At 43.8% G+C, this 26,587-nt stretch overlaps 1 protein-coding gene across 1 annotated transcript; it reads left to right on the plus strand.

Annotated features, from left to right (window-relative positions):
• The first annotated feature begins 690 nt into the window (after positions 1-690).
• Positions 691-23,191, plus strand: LOC134221963 (diacylglycerol kinase eta-like). Its single transcript, XM_062701124.1, is given in 10 exon segments — positions 691-739; positions 742-859; positions 18,159-18,434; positions 18,503-18,628; positions 18,686-18,900; positions 18,964-19,754; positions 19,815-19,958; positions 20,038-21,751; positions 21,810-22,246; positions 22,505-23,191. Coding segments are annotated over 10 exon segments (4,398 nt in total). The 3' UTR covers positions 23,033-23,191.
• The last annotated feature ends 3,396 nt before the right edge of the window (positions 23,192-26,587 follow it).

Raw genomic sequence — 26,587 nt, forward strand, 5'->3', positions numbered from 1 at the left:
CGCGTCCATTTAGAAGGCATTATCTCCTCTGTCTGTCTTATCGTCATTTTTTGATTAATCGATATCTGTTGGTTTTGAACATAATAATGAAATGCTACAGATTCGAACTGTTTTCGGGGTAATGGCCTTTTGGGGTAATGGTTTTCTGGGTAGTAGCCTTCGGGATAATGGCATTCGGGACAGTGAGGTAGTAAGTTCTACAACTTAGGAAGCAAGTTTTCATATTTGTTTGTTTGTCAAAAACTCAGAACATTTCCCATTCTTTCTAATAATTCTGTATAAGAACCTACCAAAACCTATATAAAAATAAAGATTGTGAAATTTCTAGATTCTTATACAAAAAGTGTAAGCTCACAAACAAATATTGTTAGAAAAACTTGTTGAGTTTTAAGGTCTCATACAATATTTGTAAATCTTACAATCCCCGGTTGGGTGTAGTAATTGCTAGCAATCTACTCTCTTTAAATGATATAATGTATATCCGAACAGAAATCGGATCGTTTTCTTTTATTTTACAATGCTGATTTATCGCAATTATTTATATCAAAGCTAAACCGTTTTCCTTAAACTTGTATAGGGATAATAAGAACGCAGATATACCAAGTAATCGAACGACTCCTAGGAACCACAAACGTTACACAGTGACCATCACCCAAAATGAATTAAAGCCGTCCAGGGCAGCACCTTATTATGATTCGTTTATTCTCTTTGCAGAAACAATGCCAAATAGCCGTGCTTCCCTGGGCACTGGGAATGACCTCGCCCGGGTTCTGGGCTGGGGCAGCTCCTGCGATGACGACGCACATCTGCCGCAGCTGCTCGAGCGGTACGAAAAGTCAAGCACCAAGATGCTGGATAGGTGAGTTTGCTTTTGATTTTCTTTCATCTCGCTTGGCACGGCACGGCGGCGATGGTATCAGGGAAGATGGGTACCCACCTATCTACCGAAGCGTACCATGCCAGGTTTGCAAATTTGTATCGGTGGGTATATGACGGCGTGCTACCGACCTACCCGACCTTACCGTTTTTCGAGCAATCCATTTACTGGGGATGTGCTGATGCAAAATAGATGAGCCTTTGCCATTTCGCAAGCTTTCCACATCCGTGCATACAAAATGCGAAAGAAGGGAACGGTGCTGGGCTGTGCTGTCAAGCACGTGAGAGTTGGTTTTCCCTGCAATCCTGTGTACTGTAGCCTGAACGCACGATGGATTATCAGAGCGATGGAAACCAACTTATAAAAATAGTAATTGCTTGTTAACAGAATTCATGGAATCAAATACAGAAGCGCAACCCTTTTCAGGACATATGCTTGTTTCCATTATTTCGGATTGATATTGAGATTGCAGAAGTGATTAGGTTTGAGTTTTTGTTTAGGGGTTCAAGAAGAAAGCTCCCAAGCGAGGGACATAATTAGCGTCTGAGGGTTTCGTGGTGGACATTATTAAAATTAAATCGATTACATCTGCAGAAGACGAAGCCTTTGTTTGAGAGTGGAGCTACCTAATTTAACTATATCACTAGTAGTTTGGTTTTCTCAGATCCATGCAGTCTCTCTTTAGCTTAGGTAAATGATTATATCGGTTTTATCACTTCAGAGGTCATATGCACCCTTGTAAATTAATAAGATCTGGCATGGATGAAAGTTGATGTATAGCTGTGACAGTTTTTAGTGGGTTCAATGTCATATATTCATGATCCTGTAAATATATGGTGTTCAAAGCAATGACAGTTCTATAATTAAGTGTTTTAAAAATATGTGAACTGTCGGTCAATATGTAAGAAATTGTGATATCACGAATCTAGTCGGCTGGGTTTGCATGAGCCCTGAAATTCATCACGGTGATCCTGAAATCCGCCAAGCCAGGCGGAAACCAAAACTCTAAGCCCCCCTATGCCAACATACACTTCCTACCAGATCCAGATCGACAGCAGTGAAGATCAGCTACGATGTAATTTACCGGAAGAAGATACGTTGTTTGGCCAACCACCTTCTGCACCAATGCTCCGCATTCCTACAACTTTCCTTCCGGCACCACAGAATGATAAAGCTGTAACAGTTGTAGCGGTTGCTGGAAGCATCCGTACTTATGAATCAAAGGATTCCCAAAGAAGTCGCCAACATGGTGGTTGTGAATTATAATCGCGTTAGCGGTGATAATCGTCCAGGATGACATATGTAAAAAAAAGTCTACGCACGGGTGGTCTTGGATTCAGCCTCGTAGAGGAATTTTGTGTATGCATAAACAGGCCTGTCCAACATTTTCAAGACACGGACCATTTTTCAGAATGACCACTTGCCGGCGGGCCAGAAAATATTCGGTATACCTATATTTTTTATACATTTTAAAAATGATGTAAAATACAATTTTTTTCAGTATGGCTAAATTTTTGTAGAAAAAAAACCAAGCACGATCTTATTTGTGTGCTTATTTTTTTTACGTTATAGGTCTTTTGGTTGAAAATTGAGAAACATGAAATTGTTGGCAACTTTTCAATACTCAACGAATATTGATATCACAATCGGTGATCACATTTCGCTAGCAGATAATGAAGGTCAACAATTACTTTCCACTTCTTTCATTATTGATAAGAGCTGTTCACACAGATATGTATTTCTAAAGAGAGGAAATATCTTTCTGAAATTTAGATTTGAACTCGTTGTTGTATTGGAGGTGAATCATCTCCTTTTAAAACACTTCACATCCATGAATGATGTTGAGGAACTGTGTTCTCGAAAATCAGCGAATATGCTTAAATATTTCTGTTAAAAGGCTTCGAGCTTACCAACATGTTTAACAGATTCGCCTGTACTGACATCTACTATAAAGGCCAAGCCACTCACTCATTCAGGATTCTGCTGCTCGAGCATTGATTTTCCTTCATAAAGAAAATAGTGTGTTTACTTTCGAAGGGAATAAATTCACTCAAGCTAGGTTCCACGTGTCAAACAACGAACTTCACACTAACACAGCAAATCTCCGTATTGTGCTTTCATTTCAAACAAATTTTTTTTTGAATTGGCGTTAGTTGAATTTCCTCGCGTATAGGGGTGAATTTGATTGTCTTAATAACAAGCGTTAAATATATCACGAATATTGATTGTTTTTGCACAGAGATTTTTTTATCTAAAAACGCAATTTGCCGAAAAATACCACAAATAAATATGAGTGACTGATTAACAATTGCTTGTTAAGAGGCGAGCCAGCCTAGAGCTGATTTATTTATTTATCATCAGACTAAGGCCGGAGTGGCCTGTGCTGCACATAAAAGACTTCTCCATTCAGCTCGGTTCATGGCTGCACTTCGCCAACCACGCAGTCTGCGGAGGGTCCGCAAGTCGTCCTCCACCTGATCGATCCACCTTGCCCGCTGTGCACCTCGCCTTCTTGTTCCCGTCGGATCGTTGTCGAGAACCATTTTCACCGGATTACTGTCCGACATTCTGACTACGTGCCCGGCCTTCCGCAGTCTTCCGATTTTCGTGGTGTGAACGATGGATGGTTCTCCCAACAGCTGATGCAACTCGTGGTTCATTCGCCTCCTCCTCCTCGTACGCAGAGCTTTCCTTTCGAAAACTCCCAGTGCGCGTTGGTCCTCCACGAGCATCGCCCAGGTCTCCTGTCCGTAGAGAACTACCGGTCTAATAAGCGTTTTGTAGATAGTCAGTTTTGTATGGGGGCGAACCCTATTCGATCGAAGCGTTTTGCGGAGTCCAAAGTTCGTACGATTTCCAGCCACTATGCGTCTCCGAATTTCTCTGCTGGTATCGTTATCGGCGGTCACCAGTGAGCCCAAGTACACGAATTCTTCAACCACCTCGATTTCGTCACCACCGATAGAAACTCGTGGTGGGTGGCTCACATTGACCTCTCTTGAGCCTCTTCCTATCATGTACTTCTTCTTCGACGTGTTGATGACTAGTCCAATCCGTTTAGCTTCGCTTTTCAGTCTGATGTAGGCTTCCTCCATCCTCTCAAAGTTACGTGCCATGATATCGATGTCGTCAGGCGAAAACCAAATAACTGGACGGACTTCATGAAAATCGTACCACTCGTGTCAATCCCTGCCCTTCGTATTACTCCCTCCAGAGCGATGTGGAATAGCAGACACGAAAGACCATCACCTTGCCGTAACCTCTACGGGTTTCGAAGGGACTCGAGAATGCCCTGAAACTCGAACTACGCACATCACCCGATCCATCGTCGCCTTGATCAACCGTATCAGTTTATTCGGAAATCCGTTTTCGTGCATTAGCTGCCATAGCTGGTCCCGATCGATTGTATCATATGCGGCTTTGAAGTCGATAAATAGATGATGTGTGGGCACGTTGTATTCTGCGGCATTTCTGCAATACCTGGACGTATGGCGAACACCTGGTCTGTGGTAGAGCGTTCACCCATAAATCCCGCCTGGTACTGCCCTGCGAACTCTCTTGCAATTGGTGTTAGTCGACGGCATAAAATTTGGGAGAGTACCTTGTAGGCGGCGTTCAGAAATGTGATTGCGCGGCTTCCATCCACTCCTGCGGCAGAACCTCATCCTCCCAAACCTTGGCAATCACCCAGTGCAGCGCTCTAGCCAGTGCTTCACCATCGTGTTTAAACAGCTCTCCTGGTAGTTGGTCAACTCAGGGGCTTTGTTGTTTTCAGCCGGCCGATCTCCTCCTGGATTTCCTGGAGATTCGGAGCCGGAAGTCGCATGTCCTGCGCGTGCTCCTAGGTTCATTACCATACCGCCAGCGTTGTCTGCCATATCGCCATTCAGGTGCTCTTCGTGAAGTGCTGCCCCACCTTTGGATCACCTCACGCTCGTTCGTAAGAAGGTTCCTGTTTATGTCCTTACACATATCGGGCTGTGGCACATAAGGCTTACGTGAACGGTTCAACTTCTCATAGAACTTTCGTGCGTTATTAGCGCGGTACAGTTCCTCCATCTCTTCACGGTCTCGATCTTCCTGCTGGCGCTTTTTCCTCCGGAAAATCGAGTTTTGTATGTTCCGCGCCCGTTTGTATCGTGCCTCGTTCGCCCTCGTGCGGTGTTGCAACAATCTCGCCCATGCTGCATTCTTCTCCTCAACTAACTGCTCACATTCGCCGTCATACCAGTCGTTTCTCTGATCCAGAGCCACCGTGCCTAGTGCAGCGGTTGCGGTGCTTCCAATGGCGGATCGAATATCTCTCCAGCCATCTTCAAGAGATGCTGCGCCTAGCTGCTCTTCCATTGGGGAGTGCCACTTCCAGCTGCTGCGCGTAGTATTGGGCTAGTCTACCGTCTTGTAGCCGCCCAATGTTAAGTCATGAGGACGACTCCGACGCGTGTTGATCACCGTCGAGAGTTTTGAGCGCAGACATTCTGCGACGAGGTAGTGGTCGGATTCAATATTCGCACTGCCTAGAGCTGAAAGTCTCTCAAATAAAGACAGTTCGTTTCCTTAAGCTCCATCAGTTGTTGGGCCTTAGATTTTTAAGGAGTCCAAGTTCTCTCATTCAGGTCTTCACAGCTTTTCTCAGGTCTGGTAATGGCAAGCTGGTTATTCCTCTGTGATTTGAAGATAATCATCACTTCCACTTATAAATACACCTACATGTGCCTTGTTTTTTACATTCAGTATTTTCATCAATTGCGAGCAGGTAGAATCACAAGCAGGTTGCTTCTTCACGTAACGTAGTTTTCAAATCTTCATCGAGAACTTTAACTCTACACCGTGCTTTACGACAAACTAATGTGACTGAAAGAGGCTTTTCCCTAAGGCACAAGATATCATCAACAGCTGATATGCATTTCCTAATAAGATCTCCGCCCTAGAAAAGTTTATCCGTATTGCCAAAGTCTCATTAACAGCAAAACTGACCGTACTGCACTATCCGACTTCGTGCTTCGATTTATTTTTTAATCGGTAGTAACCTACTGAATTAATTAATTAATTTATTTTTTATTTTCAATAGGCCGATACAAATATAAAATTTATTTTATGTCCGGAAGCTCTTCGAAGGTACGCGGGGGGGAGGAATAAAAAAAATAACATGAAAACGAAAAAAAAGTCCAAAATGCAATTGTTCCATGAAATTTTTTAAATAATAATGGCAAATGATAGCAAAGGACGTTCAGAGAAAGCAAATAATATGAATATTCGTAACATGTTTATCCAGTAGTGAATTTAACACTAAAATTTATGTAAATAAAAAATACCGGAACTTAGTTTTGTAGAAATTTTAGTTATTCTTTTTGTAAAAGGGCTGGTATGCTGCCTGGGCGCTTCCCAACCCCCCACACAATCTGAGATATCTTCTCAAGTGTCTGGTTGCAGATTCTCCTTTAAATATCTTACTCCAAGCAAAGGAACGATACACTGAAAACAACCATGCTTTTTGAGAATTACAGTTCCACTTGTTTTATGAAAAATGAAACATTCATCTAAACAAGTTCAAAAATAAACTAATACTTTGTAAAAATAGCGATGGGTATTATTACAAAATACATAGGCTATACGGCACTGGGATTGGTTTCCTTTTTTCTCTACTCTAGATTTGGGCCCAAGTCTGATTCCTTTCGACTTCGTTTATTGCTCTGTTAGACTTTGGTCGCCAGGATATCTCAGGTCTGCCTCTTCTGCGATGTCCTGCCAGATTCCTGTCCAGCACATGCTTGTCCATACGGGCTACGTCCATACACAGTGTGGAGCTGCTGTTTACCGCCATCGGGGGTGGCAATGGGTCGGGGGGTGAGAATGGGTCATCGCTTTCATCGGCAGCCTGAAGGTCCAAGAGCAAAATCGTTCAAAAAGGTCTCTTATATGTTAGTCTCCTTGCCCCCAGATACATTCAATCCATTCTACAAGCTTTCTAAGTAGTTGAAACAGTGACCCATTCTCACCCCCAATTTGACCCATTGTCACCCCCGACGACGGTATATTGGATTTTGATGGTATTGTCGATGGGCTCAGCATTCGGGATCCAGTTTTGAGGCTACCAGGCTCGAGCTGTAAAACGTGATGAATACTTGCAAATCTATGTGATCTCTGCTAATACGCACCAAGTCTCACTGGCGTATAACATCACAGATTTCACGTTAGAGTTGAGTATTCGAGGTTTGGTGCATTGCCTGGACCGATTGGATCTCCATGTTCTATGTTGATCTTGGTCCGCCGCTCGACGTTGGTTGGCTTTGGTTTTCGACCTTCTCCACTGTTTGCCCGGCTACCGTGGAATTGGAGTTGTTCATACCCAACGATTTGGTCTTGCTGACGTTGATGAGTAGGAGCGTACGACCAGGTTATTCAGTTTTCTGTTCATGGTAGAGCGTTGTTGCGTTGGTAGAGCAGTATCATCATCTGAGTCGAGGTCGTTCGATTGCTCTTGGGTTTGGTCTATACCTCCCTTGCTTCTAGGGACGCCCACAATTTTCTTTTCTCTTGTGTACCAAATGGAGGGACTCTTGAAATTCATTGAACTGCTCCAGGATGATGCAAGGCATGATAGTATAGTTCTCATATGATCATCTGGGGCGGAATCATGATATCGTCCCTTTATACGAATTAGGATAAGTCATCAAAACTTAAAGAAGTTGTTCTTAAGTGGTCGATACAACGTTTAAGCTGATCAGTTGGATCGATGAGTGACTGACATGTCGCGTCTTTTTCTGGCATCCATCAATTTGTCCTTGCTCCAATCAGATGTCGTGAAATATCGCAGAGGAGGCTATTATCGCCGGTTATTGCAGCTTTCCTCCCATTGCCTTGTCGGCTGGAAATTCCACCCGCACCCGCTTCTCCCGGCTGCAGCCTGTAGCGTTTGACTTACTTCTCAGAACCCGGTTTTAGTTAGCAGGATTAAGATGAATACACAACTATAGTGTTCTATAGTTCCTATACTGCCGCTAACCGCAAGTCGAGCACATCTGTATATGGAGGCCCATATACAGATGTGCTCGACTTGCGGTTAGCGGCAGTATAGGTGTTCCAATCTGTCATATTCATGGAAGAGAAGATGACGAGGGTGAAATCATTTTCAGTGCAAACAAACTCGGAAGAGTCAATACTAAAAACTAAGATGGCTGAATCGTGAATTTGGCAGTTTAGAATACCTAGTAGGGTATTCATCTTGGGCAGAACTAGTATTTGGCTTCTCTAGAAAAGGATCAACTGAAAACGGAGACGGTGCCTTCTTGAGTCCGTAAACGCTAACATCGCATTGGACTATCATCTTCTAACTGACGAGATCCGACAACGCATTGCTCGGATTCAGAGGCTAGAGGTGAAGCTCTGGCAATGTATCATCATAGACCAACTAGAAGATCCAGCTGTGAATACTGAAAAGATCGTTCGCTGAAGAACTTGGAACTCGGGTAGTGCATGTGCTGGAATGTAGCAGCGTAGAATAGAAGTGGGCAGTGAAGAATGCTGCTATCGAAACCGGCGAGAACAGGGTGAGCTGCGCACTAAAGAATGGATTACAGATGTTACCCGACGGAAGATTTAGGAGTAGCAGAGGCAGAGAAACGGGAAGAACCAGACAGCTGAAATGTTGGTTCGAGCACTTTGAACAGCTTCTTCAAGTCTCATTCAGTGTTCTTCAAAAAGCAGCCATCCGGCGCATAAAATCTAAAGAGGCACCCAAGGTCGATCGGCTTCTGGCGGAGGTGTTCACGGCTGAACCTATGTTGTCTGTGCGAATGTTGAAGCAACTTTTATGCAATATTCTGCTCCGCTCCGCATCATTCTGGAGCAGGTCAACAAGGTGGAAGGGTCTCTTTATTTGCTATTCATTGACTACGGAAGGAGTTTCTTCGTCTTCTGCTTCTTCAATGGTTCTACATTCCAACTGGAATTTGGAACTTGGCCTGGTTTTCAGTTTAGTATTCTTATAGCATATTAATTAAAAGCTTTTCTATGTCCGCCATTGTATCTTGTGTGGCAAATACAATGGATACACTATGCCCAGGGTGTCGAGAAAGTTTCCAACTTCCTAGACCGGACGGAGAATCGAAAACGCTATCTATGGATTGGCAACGCAGGACTATTGGAGACCCCACGGAAGGAATTTATATTGTCTGAATCACGAACATCTGTGTAGCGCCCATTGATGCAAGTGATTTTCAGAAAGGGGCGTAGCTTTAACTGACCCCATTCAGATAGTCGCTGATGTGATTCAAGGATGCATTTTATCTCCACTGTTACTTCTCAGAGTAATCGATAAGATCTTGGTGGGTGCGATTGACCATGTACCATACCTTGAGCTGTTTTGACAGTTTATTGCTTTGAAATACCTAGACGACTAGTGATGGGCGATATGCAAAGGCGCGTGATCGGGTGGTGGCCGATCAATGAAAGAATGTGCAAGTTGAGGATCAAAGGCCGGTTCTTCAACTTCAGCATAATCAACGTCCATAGCCCACACTCCGGAAGCACTGATGATGATAAGGACGCATTCTACGCGCAGCTGGAACGTGAGTACGACAGCTGCCCAAGCCACGACGTCAAAATCATCATAGGAGACTTGAACGCTCAGGTTGGCCAAGAGGAGGAGTTTAGACCGACTATTGGAAAGTTCAGCGCTCACCGGCTGACGAACGAAAACGGCCTACGACTAATTGATTTCGCCGCCTCCAAGAATATGGCCATTCGCAGCACCTACTTCCAACACAGCCTCCCGTATCGGTACACCTGGAGATCACCACTGCAGACAGAATCACAAATCGACCACGTTCCTGATTGATGGACGGCACTTCTCCGACATTATCGACGTCAGGACATATCGTGGCGCTAACATCGACTCTGACCACTATCTGGTGATGGTTAAACTGCGTCCAAAACTATCCGTCATCAACAATGTTCGGTACCGACGACCGCCGCGGTACGACCTAGAGCGACTGAAGCAACCTGATGTCGCCACTGCATACGCGCAGCATCTCGAGGCAGCGTTGCCGGAAGAGGGTGAGCTCGATGGGGCCCTCTTGAGGACTGCTGGAATACAGTCAAAGCAGCCATTAACGACGCAGCGGAGAACAACGTCGGGTATATGGGTCGAAGTCGACGGAACGATTGGTTCGACGAAGAGTGCAGACAGATTCTGGAGGAGAAGGACGCAGCGCGGGCGGTCGCGCTGCAGCAAGGTACCCGGCAGAACGTGGAACGTTATAGACGGAAGCGGAGACAGCAGACCCGCCTTTTTCAGGAGAAGAAACGCCGCCTGGAAGAAGCGGAGTGCGAGGAGATGGAACAGCTGTGCCGTTCTCAAGATACACGCAAGTTCTATCAGAAGCTCAACGCATCCTGCAAAGGCTTCGTGCCGCGAGCCGAAATGTGCCGGGATAAGGATGGGAGCATCTTGACGGACGAACGTGTGGTGATCGAAAGGTGGAAGCAGCACTACGAGGAACATCTGAATGGCGCTGAGAGTACAGGCAGTGAAAGTCAAGGCAGCGGAGGAGATGACAACGTCAGTTCAGCGGACGATGGAAGCCAACCAGCCCCCACCTTGAGGGAAGTTAAGGATGCCATTCAACAGCTAAAGACCAATAAAGCAGCTGGTAAGGATGGTATCGGAGCTGAGCTCATCAAGATGGGCCCGGAAAAGCTGGCCACTTGCCTGCACAAACTGATAGTCAGAATCTGACTCCGGAGGAGTGGAAGGAAGGGGTTATATGCCCCATCTACAAGAAAGGCGACAAACTGGAGTGTGAGAACTTTCGAGCGATCACCATCCTTAATGCCGCCTACAAAGTGATATCTCAGATCATCTTCCGTCGTCTATCACCATTAGTGAATGAGTTCGTGGCAAGTTATCAAGCCGGCTTCGTTGACGGCCGCTCGACAACGGACCAGATCTTTACTGTACGGCAAATCCCCTAAAATGTCGTGAATACCAGGTCCCAACGCACCATCTGTTCGTTGATTTCAAGGCGGCATACGACAGTATAGACCGCGTAGAGCTATGGAAAATTATGGACGAGAACAGCTTCCCTGGGAAGCTTATCAGACTGATCAAAGCAATGGTGGATGGTGTGCAAAACTGTGTGAAGATTTTGGGTGAACACTCCAGTTCGTTCGAATCGCACGCGGTGACAAAGACAAGGTGATGGACTTTTGTGTCTGTTGTTCAACATTGCCCTAGAAGGTGTCATGCGGAGTGCCAGATGTAACTGCCGGGATACGATTTTCAACAGATCCAGTCATTTTATTTGTTTCGCGGATGACATGGACATTGTCGGCCGAACATTTGCAAAGGTGGCAGAACTGTACACCCGCCTGAAACGTGAAGCAACAAAAGTTGGACTGGTGGTGAATGCGTCAAAGACAAAGTACATGCTTGTGGGCGGAACCGAGCGCGACAGGGCCCGCCTGGGAAGCAGTGTTACGATAGACGGGGATACCTTCGAGGTGGTCGAGGAATTCGTCTACCTCGGATCCTTGCTAACGGCTGACAACAACGTTAGCCGTGAAATACGAAGACGCATCATCAGTGGAAGTCGGGCCTACTACGGGCTCCAGAAGAAACTGCGGTCGAAAAAGATTCGCCACCGCACCAAATGTGTCATGTACAAGACGCTTATAAGACCGGTGGTCCTCTACGGACATGAAACATGGACAATGCTCGAGGAGGACTTGCAAGCACTCGGAGTATTCGAGAGACGGGTGCTTAGGACCATCTTTGGCGGTGTGCAAGAAGACGGTGTGTGGCGGCAAAGAATGAACCATGAGCTCGCCCAACTCTACGGCGAACCCAGTATCCAGAAGGTAGCTAAAGCCGGAAGGGTACGATGGGCAGGACATGTTGCAAGAATGCCGGACAGCAACCCTGCAAAGATGGTGTTCGCTTCCGATCCGGCAGGTACGAGACGGCGTGGAGCGCAGCGAGCGAGATGGAGCAGACCAGGTGCAGAACGACTTGGCGAGCGTGGGGCGTATCCGAGGATGGAGAGATGCGGCCTCGAACCGTGTATTGTGGCGTCAAATTGTTGATTCAGTGTTATCTGTTTAGATGTTAACTAAATAAATGAAATGAACCTAGACGACTCTAATTTGGCTAATGATGACGAAACGCTATAACAGTACTACGACGCTCTCTTACGCGGAGTGGGCTCAACGAGCTGACCGTAACGTCTCACTATCAACGTAAGCATGAGTGAGGACAGCCCCTCAAACTTTGCAGTAGCCAGACGATCGAAGGATTTCAATATCTTGGCAGTCTGATATCATCAGATTGCAAATTGAGATGTCAGTGGAAGCACTAGTCAGGAAGGCTGTGGCTACCATCGCGAGTTTCCGAAATAAAAATTATACATATTGTTGAAGACCCAACCGGATTGGATTGATCCACGCACCATGAATGTTCTACTCTGTCGTGAAACGTGTTGTGTAAAGGTAAAGATAAAGCAAATGATGTCTAAAATTTATATATCGGATGATAGCAGTTGGATATCGTGTGCCGAGCAACCAGTAAATACCAAATATCGATAACTATAGATGGTCGAAATCGTGGATGGAAATGGGTCGGCCACATATTGCAATGGAGCTTAGAAGAAATCTGTAAGCAAGAGTCCCCTTTATATTCGTGACCTGATAGGATATAGAATATTTATGTCAATAGAGATATATGCTCAAATTTCACTTTGAATACTTTTGGTCTGTAAATGATATATCTCGTGCCATGATAAAAGCAGTTATGCAAAATGTTCAAAATTTAATAATCTTTAAATTTTTTTTTTTCGTCCCCTCAATATTTTTGGAAAATTGAAGGGGGAGTGACATAAAATAAATTTAATATTTGTATCGACCTAATAAAAACCAATCTATGTATGTATGTTCGCTAACTACTTCTAAACCACTGGGCCAATTTAAACCAAATTTGGTACACACTTTCTCTATCCTCAGGGGAAGTTAACAAATGGGGTGGGATGGCCATTTGGAAAAGGGGGAGAGGTGGTTGGAGAGGTTTTGATCATATGGGAGGGTAATTTGAGAAAAGGGAGAGGTCTGCAAAGAGGAGTATTGTTCAGAAAACGGGCAATTCCGAGTAAAATATTAACCCCTGGACCGATTTGAACCAAATTTGGTACACACATTCTCTATCCTAAAAAAATGATAACAAAGGGGCTGGGATGGTCTTTGGAAAAAAAGGGAGGGCTTAGGGGGAGGGGTTGTCTTTGGAAAACGTTCAATTCAGTGTATCTACCAACCCCAAGGACCGATTTCAACCAAATTTTGTAAACATATTGACTATGAGGAGCCGATCATATGGGAAGGAATTTGGGAAAGGAGGGATGTTGTTCAGGGCAATTCAGTGTAACTTCTTAACCCCTGTACAGATTTCAACCAAATTTGATACACACATTCTCTATCCTAAGGAGAAGATAACAAAGGTGTGGAATGGTCATTGGGAAAAGACGGAGGGTAAGGGGGAAGGGGTTGTCTTTAGAAAACGAGCAATTCAGTGTAGCTCTCAACCCCCAGGACCAATTCCAACCAGATTTGGTACATATATTCTCTATTTTTTTAAAGATGTTTATTGAAAAGGTAGAAGGGCCATAGCAATCTTTATATCAGAGCGTTAATGAATAAAGTCAACGAATGATTATATTTGTTATGATTAAATCACCCAACTCTATGATTAAAGATTGTGATTAATGATTTATTTATTTTTGACAATGATGACTGATGATGATTAATGAATAAATTCATTTTTGCCAATAATTAACGATTATGAATACTGAAAAAACCGTTGGAGTATAATTAACGATTACCGATCGTGATTAAATGTTGACACACTATGTGTATGATTAATGATTAGCGATCGATATGATTAAATGAATAATCAAATTGAATGATTTGCATAGCGATCAATAATCAAGTAACCTTTATTCCAAACAGGGTTATTGAAAGCTATTAAAATTATATGATTATGATTAAAGATTAATGAATAAAAGCGAGGTATGCAATGATTAAAATTGATGTGGTACTGTTTAGTTATCGATCAACTCAACCCTTCATGGAAATTATGGTTTGCCCAGTAAAAAGCAATAATTAATGTGTTTCCTTCTGGATGGTGAATGTGATCCCATTCTTTAAAACAGACGCTTGCCCGAAATACATCATCGGTGGATGTTTTTCCTTCTTTAGAAATATACGCTTGCCTGGAATAAGGCGATTTTGGGTTTGATCCCTTCTCCAATGTTTTCAAATGAAATCTGCCTTCTTTTAATCAAATGATGAAGTATCAATAAGAAAAGACAATTATCTTGTTGACCAATTGGTTTATTTATTCACCGATTGTGAAAAAACTGCGAATCAAACTGGCAACTCCGAGCAAGGCCGGGTACATACAGCTAGTTTATCAATATACTAGCTGATCCGTCGAACTTCGTCTCGCCCAACATTAATTAGTAAGCACAAATATTTATTTTGTTTTCACAAATAAAGCAAACGTTGCTCTGCTTTTCGATTTCATTTAGCAGAACAACATAAAAACTCCTTTTCCTCCTCCTTTATGCAGAAATTAGTGTTCTATTAGTATAGGAGCCCCTCCACCTTTTAGAGCAGGGAAAAAAACATTTCTCGTCTTCAAAAACCTCTACAAGCCAAACTTGGTTCCATTTGCTTGATTAGTTTTCGAGTTAAGCAGGAATGTGTGCTGAATGTGTGAAAATTCAAATTAAGTTCATACATCAAGCTTCCTACAGAACATGTTTGACTATTGGAGGCTTCCGAGCATATTGATAGGAGGCTTCCAAACCTCTTGGAAGTAGGATTCCGCGCCTATTTCGAAAGAACCTTCCGAGCCTCTTGAAGAAGAAAGGCTTCCGAGTCTCTTGAAAGGCTGTTTTCGAGCCACTTAAAAGGAAGCTTCCGAGCATCTTGAAAGAACGCTTCTGAGCTGCTTGAAGGTATGTTTCAAAGCCTCTTGGAAAAAGAATTTCGAGCCCCTTGAAGACAGGGCTCCGAGCCTCTTGAAAGAAAGATTCTAAACCCCTTCTAGGGAGGCTTCCGAACGTCTTGAAAGTAGGCTTCCGAGCTTCTTGAAAGGAGGCTTTCGAACCTCTTTAAAGACCTCACGAGCCATTTTATGGAAGGCTTCCGAGCCACTTGAAAGGAGGTTTCTGAGTATCTTGAAAGAACGCTTCTGAATCTCTAGAAAATACGCATACAAGCCTCTTTAGGAAAAATTCCGATCATCTTAATTTTAGGTTTTCGAGGTCTTGAAAGGAGACTTCCAAGCCTCTTGAAAAGATTTTTCCGAGCCTATTGAATGACGGCTTCTGAGTTGAGCCCTCTGAAAGGAGGCTTCGGAGTATCTTGAATAAACACTTTTGAGCCTTCCGAGCCTCTTGAATTGCGGCTTTTTAGCCACTTAAAAGGAGGCATTGGAGTATCTTGAATGGACGCTTCCAAGCCTCTTGAACGAAAAAATCCGAGCCTCCTTTCGAGTGGTTCGAAAGCCTTCTTTCAAAAGGTTGAAGCCTCACCTTTTGAAAGAAGGCATCCGAGCCACTCGAAAGGAGAGGCTTCAGAGCCTCTTGAAAGGAGCCTTCCGAACCTTTCGAAAACAAAGTCTTCCAAACCAATTCCGAGCCTCTTAAAGGAAGGCTTCGAGTCTTTTGAAAGAAGGAGGCTTCCGAACCTCTTGGAAGAAGCCTTCTGAGCTTTTTTAAGAAAGCCTTCTGAGCTTTTTTAAGAAAGCCTTTTGAGCCTTCTGGATGAAAGGATGCTTCCAAACCAGGTTTCTCAGCCCCTTGAAAGAAGGCTTTCCAGCCACTTAAAATGAGGCTTCTGAGGCTTTCGAGAGTACGGTTCCAAGCCTTTTGAAAGAAGAACTCTGAGCCTCTTTAAGGGATGACTTCCAAGCCACTTGAAAAGAGCTTTCCGAGCCTTTTTAAAGAAAGAGAAAATAAAAAAAATAAAAAATAAAGCTAGTTTAGGCAATTTTTAGATTGGAAATTGTATCGGCTTCCCTGGGCATAAAAGTATCATCGTGTTAGCCTCATGATATACGAATGCAAAAATGATAACCTGGCTAAGAAACCTCACAGTTAATAACTGTGGAAGTGCTCAATGAACACTAAACTGCGAGGCGGCTCTGTCCCAGTATGGGGATGTAATGCCAATAAGATGAAAAAAAATAAAGCTTAAAATAATATTTCCGGGCCTCTATAAAAGAGTCTCCAAGCCTCTTGAAAGTAAGCTTCCGAGCCTTTTTAAAGGAGGCTTTCGAGCTTGTTGAAAAGTGGCTTTTTTCCTGTTCGGGTGCACACACTGCGACCAGTTATTAGATATATTGTATCATTCCCCGTATCCTAAGTGTAAGAGGGCATGTCGAATTACTTCATTACTATTGAGAAGTATATGCAGTATTGGTTTCGATACATTTTTTGCTTAGTTTTTTTTTTTCAAGAGTATCATGACCAGGTCCCGCTATTTAGACCCTTCACAGAGAAAAATCTCTTTGAAGGCGCGACCCTTATCAATCTTTCCTCGAGAAAACAGAACAGTATTACTGTTATTTGGCCGGAGCCCTAGCCACATCCTTGCCTTCCTTCTAGAATATCACGAATAAAGCTACAAACCCGGGGTTAAGCTTTCTCTACAAAACCATTTCTAGCTAAAGGATTGGTTCAGTAACAATAATTTTAGTTTTTTTTAAATCAATTTCTTGAACAGTTTCTTCCGCTGCATATAGTTTAGCCTCAAATGAATGAAATTCGATTATTTTAACCATCTGCAGGATAATGATAATTTAGCTCAAATTTAGAGACTGCAATTGGTAGCGAGTACTAAATACGATGAATCCTTATTACCACAACTTATTGTCCTTGCTCGAAAAATAGATTATACTAGGGCTCGGTTTGGTTTGACTAATGCCTTCCGAGTCCCTTGAAAATATCCTTCCAAGGCTTTTAAAAGAAGCAGAAAAAAAGAAAGTTTAAAAAGTAAAGCATAAAAGAAGGCCTCTTGAAAGATAGTTTACGAACCTCTTTAAATGAGGCTTCCGGGTCACTTGAAAGGAGTCCTACGAGCTGCTTGGAAGGAGGCTTCTGAGAAGCGTAGAAGGATGCTTCCAATTCTCTTGCGAATTTGTAGTTTCTAGATTTTAGAAAAGAATAATATTCTTAACATATTATTCAACATTCTGTGACGGAGAAGATTTTTAAAATTAGTTCATTCGATGTTTTGCCCTTTTGATTTTTTCTCTCACATGAATGTGAGAAGTGAGACGTCTCATTAGTCACTTCTCATTTCTCACTGCTCACTGTGAAAAGTGTGAGGTGACAAATGAGTAAAGAGACGTCTCACTTCTCACTTCATACTACTCACTTTTCACAGTGAGAATAGAAAAATGAGGAGTTAGAAGTAAGTCGTCTCACTTTTCAATCCTCATTTCTCACTTCTTGCTTCTAACGCAAAGTGACTTGTGAGACTCACTTCACGCTTCTCACTTTTCACTGTGAAAAGTAAGTAGGGAGACGTCTCTCTTCTCACTCCTCATTTATCACTTCTTACTGTAAGAAGTGTGAAGCGTGAATTGAGTAGTGAACGTTTCAATACGCATTTCGCGCTTCTCATTTTTTACAGTGAGAAGTGAGAAATGACGAGTGAGAAGTTAGACGTCTGCACGATCCGGTTCGAAGGACACCGTTGTTCAGTGAGGTTAAAAGAGACTCCGCTAAACTTCGAGATAGTGTTTGAGGAAAACTATATTACGTGCGACAGATGTGGTTTTCATAGTTTTACAGAAATGCTTGTATTTCCTTCTTTCTTCAATACATGAATAATATGGCAAGATTGTCGTGTTGTATGCAGATTAGAGACATGAATTCTCTTCTTCTTCATTGACATTAAATCCCCCACTGGGACATTGCCGCCTAGCAGCTTAGTGTTCATTAAGCACTTCCACAGTTATTAACTGCAAGGTTGCTAAGCCAAGTTACAATTTCTGCCTTCGTATATCACGTGGCTAACACGATGATACTGTTATGCCCATGGAAATCGAGATAATTTCCAATCTGAAAATTTCCAATCCGAAATTTCCTAGACCGGACCGGGAATCGAACCCAGCCACCTTCAAGATGGTCTTGCTTTGTAGCCGAGAATATTTCCGCACGACTACGGAAAACCCTTAATTTTAACCTAGGTATATCAATTTTAAATTGTCTATGTTTTCCAGGTGGAGCGTAATGGTGTTCGAGCGGGACATTGGCATTGCGCCGCCAGTTCCAACCCGAACCCCGAAGATGTCAATTTCGCACCACCCGGACCCGGTTCTGCTCCAGTACGAGGATGAAGTTCTCGGCCACCTACAGTCAATTGTCACCAACGACGACACGCAAACCATGCTACAATCGACACGGGATCTGGTCAAAACGGTCAACGACTTTATCACTAGAGTAATAGAAAACAGCTCCGATGAGGAGCAATTAAGCATAAAATGTGATATTTTAAGGTAAGCAGTGAGGGCTATCCGTTTGAAATCACTTGTTAAAATAAGACTTCTTTTCCATGTACGCGCAGACAAAAATTAGGTATGTTATTAGATACTCTGAAGGAAGAAGAAGCTGGTCTTCACGGTGACGACGAATTAATCCGAACACTTAAAGAAATTGCTCAAAAAAGTGCCTCTGCAAGACCAATAGATACGTGAGTGTTAACTACAAATGTCACGAAATATTGAGTAATGATCGATCTTTCCCACAGTGATTTCCCTTCACATAGAACGATAGAAAAACAGGAAAAAGACAAACTGAATTCCAGGGAACGCATAAGTAGACTTGATAGCCGATCGGAGAAGGAGGCAGTCATGTGCCGGGCCAATAGTCTTAAGCGTGCCATACATGACGTAATGAAGTACAGCGAAACTAGCTTGCTTTACGTGCCCCCGAAGCGACTATCGATTTCCATGAACCCGAAAGGTACATTCTGTGACTATTTCCATCTAACATTTATGCATTTATGGTTCTAATTCCCTCAAGCAGATACATCTCCCGGTAATTCACCCATCCCAGTATCGGCACCATCATCATCGATCTCACCATCGGTATCCACCTCGCGACTTACATGCATATCACCGCTGCCGGATCTGCGGCGTGACTCCATGGACGAGCATTTCCTGAGCAATGTTAACCTGCCGGTCCCGAAGCAGTTCGCCGATGGTAGCAGTCGTCGGAGCTCCGGCATTCCGGAAAACTACAGAATCTCCAGCATCGAAGAACTAGAGGAAAACAGCATCCACACGGAGAAGTACGACGCATTGAACGCTGCATTAGCAAGCCTCGCCAACATCGAAGAAAACGTAGACAATCATATTAGGGACGATAAGGACGACACGTTGAACCAGAAATCGACCACAACGACCACTTCGGACTCGCAATCAACGACGGCTCCGTACGACTTTTCGTTCGAATCCGACACAAAGACTGTAAAGTTCGACCAAGATGCGAGTAGCGCATTCGAACGCTTAGGGTTTAAACCATTCAAGAAAGGCATCGAGCAGCGCCAACAACAGCTCCAGCAGCAGAGGAGCGATCCTGCGGAGTATATGCACTTCCAACCGATTGAGGTATACGAGCGGAACTTGTACCGTATTCAGCAGCAACAGCAGCAACAACAACAGCAGCAACATTCCGAACATGGGAATGGAAAAGTAGTCGAACAGAAGAGTTCCAATATGCTGCAGGTACCGAGTATCTGCCTGCCATCCCTGGAGAAACCGCCAGAAAATATGTACTTTAGCGACAACATAACGATCATCGATACAGATCTACCGGTAAGATTGCTTTATTGAATTAAACAGTAAACAAAATTAAAAATTTGAAATTTTCTGCAGGAACGGTCATCGTCGGACGAAGCACCAGGAGAAGCTAGCGATGTGCTATCGGCCATCAGTAACGAGGAATGCAGTGTGACTTCCGAAATTTTGGACCGCCCGTCCGAGGGCAACTCCCAAATACCGACTGCCGAATTGATACAGGTGAGCATGGATTCGATTGAAACGCGATTGATCTATCTCGTTTATCTCCAATCGATGTTTTCTTCTCATTCTTCAACAGGATCTAGACACGGATCGCTTCAGCCACATCGACTCCCCGGAAACGAGTGACACCACCGAAGCGCTGCATGGCGAAAGTCTGATGGACGACATAAGCTCGGTATTGGGTCAGGAACTGCTGGGAGCCCTGATGGACAATACCATCACCGAAGACACAACGACCCTCTGCACGCTGGATCATACCAAGCGACGTAGCTTCAAGAACAAACAACAGCAGCAGCAGCAACAACAACGAAAGGGAGTGATCGAAGCGGAGCAGTGTGGTTTTGAGAATCGGGTGTTCGACATCGATAACCGTTGTGATGACCAGAAAGTACGCGAACCTCGTTACTGCAGTCTGGCCAAATTTGTCGAAGGAAATGACATCGCTAGGAAGAGTTTCAAACGCCCATCGGGTGCAGGAATACCTTCAAGAAGCTTAGCAAGTCAGGCTTACAAAGCACAAGAAAACGAGTACGAAAACACAAAGATGTTGGCAAAACATTATCTGCAGCCACATGGGTCTCCGTCGGACGTGTCTGCCTCCGACACAGACACCGTTCAATACAGAATACTTAGCTCGGCGTGTACCAACGTGGATGAGGATAGTTTGACAGACTTCGACGACAAGGAAGAACAATCGGACGATGACCAAGACACTGAAGGCGCCGCCGGAGGTCACTCGGAAGACGAAGAGATCAAGGACGAACCCAACGACGATGAGCAATCACTATACATGACAGGAATTCCGACAATCAACGTAGTCGTCGAACCACCATCGCCGGCGATGAGCGACGAACTACGATCGCTGCGGGTGCCGGAAATACGGCGGCACTCGAGTCACACGCCGAACACCCTGGCACCGCGGGAAATCAACGTTAACCGGCGGCATTCGGGCAACAATCCGAATTTGCTAGGACTGGACTCGGAGCACATTCGCTTCCTGAACTGCTCACCGGCCGCGACGCGGCGAATCAGCAGCGGAAGTTTGCTTTTTAAACCGGAAGCGCTGGGTAGCTCGAAAAGCAATATGTTTAGCTCTAATCTGGGTTTGTTCAACTTCGATCGTGACTCTGAGAGTAAAGAAGAGGAGAAAAAGAAGAAGGATGAGAAGGAGGAGAAAGTTAAGAAGTTGCCGATAATCAATCCACTGGTGCGGTTACCGTCTTGGCCAAACGTGAGTAGTGGAACGGGATTCATTTCGAAGTGTTTGTTAGCGAACGCCGATACCTTGTGCGCGGCTGTAAGCCCTCTGATGGATCCCGATGAAACACTGATGGAAGGCTACTCGGAGAAGGCCGTCATGAATAACTACTTTGGCATCGGGATTGATGCGAAGATTTCCTTGGACTTCCATAACAAACGGGAGGAACATCCGGAGAAGTGTAGATCCCGGGCCAAGAACTACATGTGGTACGGAGTGCTGGGATCGAAGCAGTGGCTTCAGAAGACGTACAAAAATCTCGAGCAGAAGGTTCAGCTCGAGTGCGATGGCCAGCGTATTCCGCTGCCATCGCTGCAGGGTATTGTGATTCTGAACATTCCGAGCTTTATGGGCGGTACGAACTTCTGGGGTACGAAAAAGGAGGATGATTGTTTCCTCGTGCAAAGTTTTGACGATCGTATTCTGGAGGTGGTGGCCGTGTTCGGTTCGGTTCAGATGGCTGCATCTCGGTTGATAAATCTCCAGCACCACCGGATTGCGCAGTGCCAAAGCGTACAGATCAACATTTTAGGTTAGTTTCGTACGGATTTTCATCAATTTTGTTATTTAAACATAGTTTACTATTCTAGGTGAGGAATGCGTTCCTATACAAGTGGACGGAGAGGCATGGTTGCAGCCACCTGGAATGATTCGTATAATTCACAAAAATCGAGTTCAAATGTTGTGCCGCAATCGCTGCTTGGAGATGTCACTGAAGAGCTGGCAGGAGAAACAGCGCCAGCACAGTATTTCGATAGCTCGCGAACAGCCGTCGACGACGTCTTCGGAGCAGCTCGTATCCGTATCGGACGATTTGTTCAACGAACGGGAGACGTACCTTTTGCTTAACTTCATCGAGTGCGTTAGTACGTTGGTGAAGTGGGTCAAGTTTTTGATTATCTCGCACCCTTCGCTCCAACCGGATCTGTACACGGTGGCAACCAAAACGGCCGACGCATTAGAATCGATCCATCCGGGTGGTAAGATAATCGACGGGCCGGATTTGAGACGACAGCTAACTGAATTGGTGAGCAATGTGGACAAGGTCCTTTTTCCGAAAGTCATTTGGCCGAAATTTGTTATTTCACCAAAACAACAATTTCGGCCGTAGGACATTTTCAGCCAAACCTTTATTTACGCCAAATCATTTGTTCGGCCAAATAGCTTCTTTGAGATCAGATAGAATTCGGCCAAATGACTTTCGCCTGAACAAACTTTCCTCAGTTCTGTAGAACACAGCCATAGTTCAACATCTGTAAAGTTAACCACATCTATTTCCGGACAGGTCCGCGCGGCCCGACAGCTGTACGAGAACACTTGTGACCTGCTGCGGGAGCGTAGCCACAGCCTGATTCTGCGCGAAGACCTGGAAACGAAACTGAGCGTATCGCTCGCCAACATGGAAATGGAGCTGGGTAAGTGCAGTCTGCAGCAAACCAGTGACGGCGATACGAAGGTGTATCTGAACGTGTTGGCTCCTAACGAGGACGTCGACCATCATCGTAAGAAGCAGAAACCATTCTGGTTGCGTTTCCGTGGTCACCACGGTCCAGGCGGCTCCGGAGTCGGCGGTGGAAAAGTCAAAACGAACGCCGATCTGGTCAATAACTGGGGAGTGGGCGAAGTGGTGACATGGCTGGAAGCCATGCAGATGACAGAGTACGTGGATAGTTTCATTAAGAATGACATACGGGGTAAGGAGCTGCTCACGTTGGCTCGGCGAGATTTGAAGGATCTCGGAGTCACCAAGGTGGGTCACGTGAAACGCATCCTGCAAGCAATCAAAGATCTGGGCAGCACCAGCGTCGGATAGGAAGGTACATTAGGTATTAGATGCATTTCAGTTTTAACTAATCGGAACTGTGGCTAGTAGACTATCGAATATCTATATCAGTACTCTATAGAATGGATAATTTGAAAGTAATTCCGAAGCAGTTGTCAGCAAACACAAAGGAATCGAAGCTAATAGGTATTTAAATTGTTTTAATAATCAAGAAACCAAAAGACTTCATTTACTCTGGTATAAGCAAATATTTCCAAGTCTTTTTAAGTATTCATTTCGTTTCGGGAAAAGGCACCGGAAACTCTTAGCATCGCAATAATGGTTAGAGGAAGAGGTTGTGTCGGACACGTAGCATCATTCCAAGCCGATAGCAGTAGAAATGTTGTAACCAAGTGGAAATAGTACGAAGCCTGATGCAGTAAATATCATGAAATATCTATTTTGCTTTGGTAGTTTATGAACTAGAATAAACCGAGAAGAAGAACTAGAAAACGTAATCTTGAGAAGCCTAATGTTAATTGTGTGTTTTAGTTGTAAGTTTTCCGATGTTCAATTGCAAAATTGCTGCGTGAGTGTGCATCACGAGTGTAGTTTTTCCTTTCCAAAAAACAGAGATATATTCCCGTTTGTTCGCATCAAGTGTGTAATAGAGTCGTTAGAGCCGCAAACAAATTAAAATGTCAAAAATTCTAAATCCAGTTGCAAGGAAAAACAGGAAATCTTTATCCATACATATATACATGACACTTACCACTTGTGTTCCATTGAGGTACTTTAGTGCTGTTGAGTGTATACTTGTTGTCTGTGTGCATGTACTTTGGGAGGTCCGGAATCGTCAGAATAACGAAAAAGTGACTACACGGCTAGGAAAACAGCAATGATATTAGAATAAACTCCCATATTGTAGGTAAACATTAAATAATTCGTATGATTCTCATGTGTGAATAGAAGTATCCTTTTCCATGGAGTTGAATCCCTCAAGAAGCTTAGGAGAATAACAAGAAAATATATGTAAATAGTTAGAAACCCAAAATATTTGTTAATCCTGCAGAAACTGGTAAAGCGATCTCATTAGTGTAAAGTTTTTGAATTAATTTCAAAAATACTTTGAAATCTGAATTGTTTTACGAACTAACTTTTGTTCAGTTGCGTTCATATTGTGTTTGCATTTAGATTGAAAGATGTTTTAATGATCTCAGAGCGCATGTCAGCATCTTTGCAATTTTTTTATACCCCTGAATTCTTCTGAGATTGGTAAAATTTTCGAAAGCCCAATATTCTTGTTACTTCATTTCAATTGCACTTATCCTTATATCTTCTCGAGATTTTATTTTCTGATTTGAGCATTGGGTATAGATTGATCCTTTTGGACTTGGACTTACACTCATGTAACATAACTACTGATACTCAGAAGTGAAACATTTTCTTTGAAATCCCGGAGATCGGTATCTTGAATGGTTGCTTTTTGATGAGGAAGGGACGTTTGACCGAAAACTATTCGGTCGAATGCCACTTGGCTGAAAGCCACTAGTCATTTTTATGAATAGGTCTAGGTCATGCTTAGTGCGACGAATAGGTCATTTGGCTGAATATGTCATTTGACCGAATAGGTCATTTGACCGAATAAGTCATTTGGCCGAATAGGTCATTTGGCCGAATTGGTCATTTGGCCGAATAGGTCAGTTGGCCGAATAGGTCATTTGGCCGAAAAGGTTATTTGGCCGAATAGGTCATTTGGCTGAATAGGTCATTCGGCTGAATAGGTCGTTTGGTCGAATAGATCATTTGACCGAATAGGTCATTTGACCGAATAGGTCATATGACCGAATAGGTCATATGGCCGAATAGGTCATTCTGCCGAATAGGTCATTTGACCGAATAGGTCATTTTACCGAATAGCTCATTTTACCGAATAGGTCATTTGGCCGAATAGGTCATTTGGCTGAATAGGTCATTTGGCCGAATAGGTCATTTGGCCGAATAGGTCAGTTTGCAGAATAGGTCAATTCGCTGAATAAGTCTTTTGGCCGAATACGTCATTTGGCCGAATAGATTATTTAGCCAAATAGGTCATTTGGCAAAATGTTCATTTAACATTATCAATTATCACTTCTCAATCATCTTTTCTCACTTCTAAATGTAATCTGTGAAAAGTGAGTAGTTTGAAGTAAGTAGTGAGACATTTCACTTCACGCTGCTCATTTTTCACAGTGAGAAGTGATAAGTAAGAAATGATTAATGAGAAGTGAAATGTCGCACTTTTGAGAAGTGATAAATGAATAGTGAGAAGACGTCTTACTTCTCACTTCTCACTACTCATTTGTCATTTATTACTTTTCACTGTGAAAAGTGGGAAGAGCGAAGTAAGAAAGGAGACGCCTTTCTTCTCACTCATCATTTCTAGCTTCCTATCTCCCACTTTTGCAGTGGGAAGTGAGAAATGGTGATTGAGAAGTTGAAGCGAGACGTCAAAGTACCTATTTGGCCAAATGACCAATTCGGCAAAATGCCCTATTCGACCAAACGACGTATTCGGCCAGATTACGTACGAAAAAGTTTGTGCTGCGCGATCAAAGTCGTCAGGATCCAGAATATGCTCCCAATCTAAAATAGATAATAGGGGCCCTCCTTAGCCATGTAGTAAGACGCGCGGCTACAAAGCAAGACCATGCGTAGGATAGCTGGGTTCGATTCCCGGTGCCGGTTTTGACAATTTTCGAATTGGAAATTGTCTTGACTTCCCTGGACATAAAAGTATCATCGTGTTAGGCTCATGATATACGAATGCAAACATGGTAACTTAGCTTAGAAACCTCGTAGTTAATAACTGTGGAAGTGCTTAATGAACTCCAAGCTGCGAGGCGGCTCTGTCCCAGTGTGGGTATGTAATGCCAGTAAGAAGAAGAAGAAATTAGATAATACTGCTGACCTAATATGATGATCTGCTTTCCAAAAATCGTATGCCGTTGAAGTGATGGAGAATTCAAGAGAGCTATAATCCTTGACCGTGATAACTAGTGCGGGATGATGTGGAACGACCTCTAGTGATGGTTCGGTTACAGTTGAAAGAAAAGGGGCGGTATAAAAGCCGCTCACAAAGCAGAGACCCAAAAAGTGATTGTTTGCAGTAGTCATGTTGTTGGTCTTTTTTCTAGTAGGGTGGAAATCTGCATCCAAACAGCGGTGGGCTACTGGCGAACGGGGTTTAGCTGCGGCCGACCCGCTAAAACCACCTTGTTCACAGACCCTGAGTCTCCCCGGAACAGTCTTGCGGCATTACTTCTGGGAGGGGTCCGTGCGACTACGCACGCCCACATACTAGCTTCAAATCTCAACTAGCTACCCACTAGTTCCTCTACCTCATAACTAGCTACCCACTAGTTCCTCTACTACTGGCAGTCCGGGTAGACGGGAGAGTCCGTATGCCCAAACCTATGTAGGTACCACCTAAAGCAGCCATGGCCTGACAGGAACTGTGTCAGATGGAAGTGAACTTCTCCATGCCTCCTATTAACCCATCTTGATACGCTAGGTATCAGCTGATGGGTCGACCTACCCTTAGAAGAGTTATCCCAGTCCCGTTGC

The sequence above is a fragment of the Armigeres subalbatus genome, chromosome 3 (genome assembly GCF_024139115.2).
Source record: "Armigeres subalbatus isolate Guangzhou_Male chromosome 3, GZ_Asu_2, whole genome shotgun sequence".
Classification (NCBI taxonomy): domain Eukaryota; kingdom Metazoa; phylum Arthropoda; class Insecta; order Diptera; family Culicidae; genus Armigeres; species Armigeres subalbatus.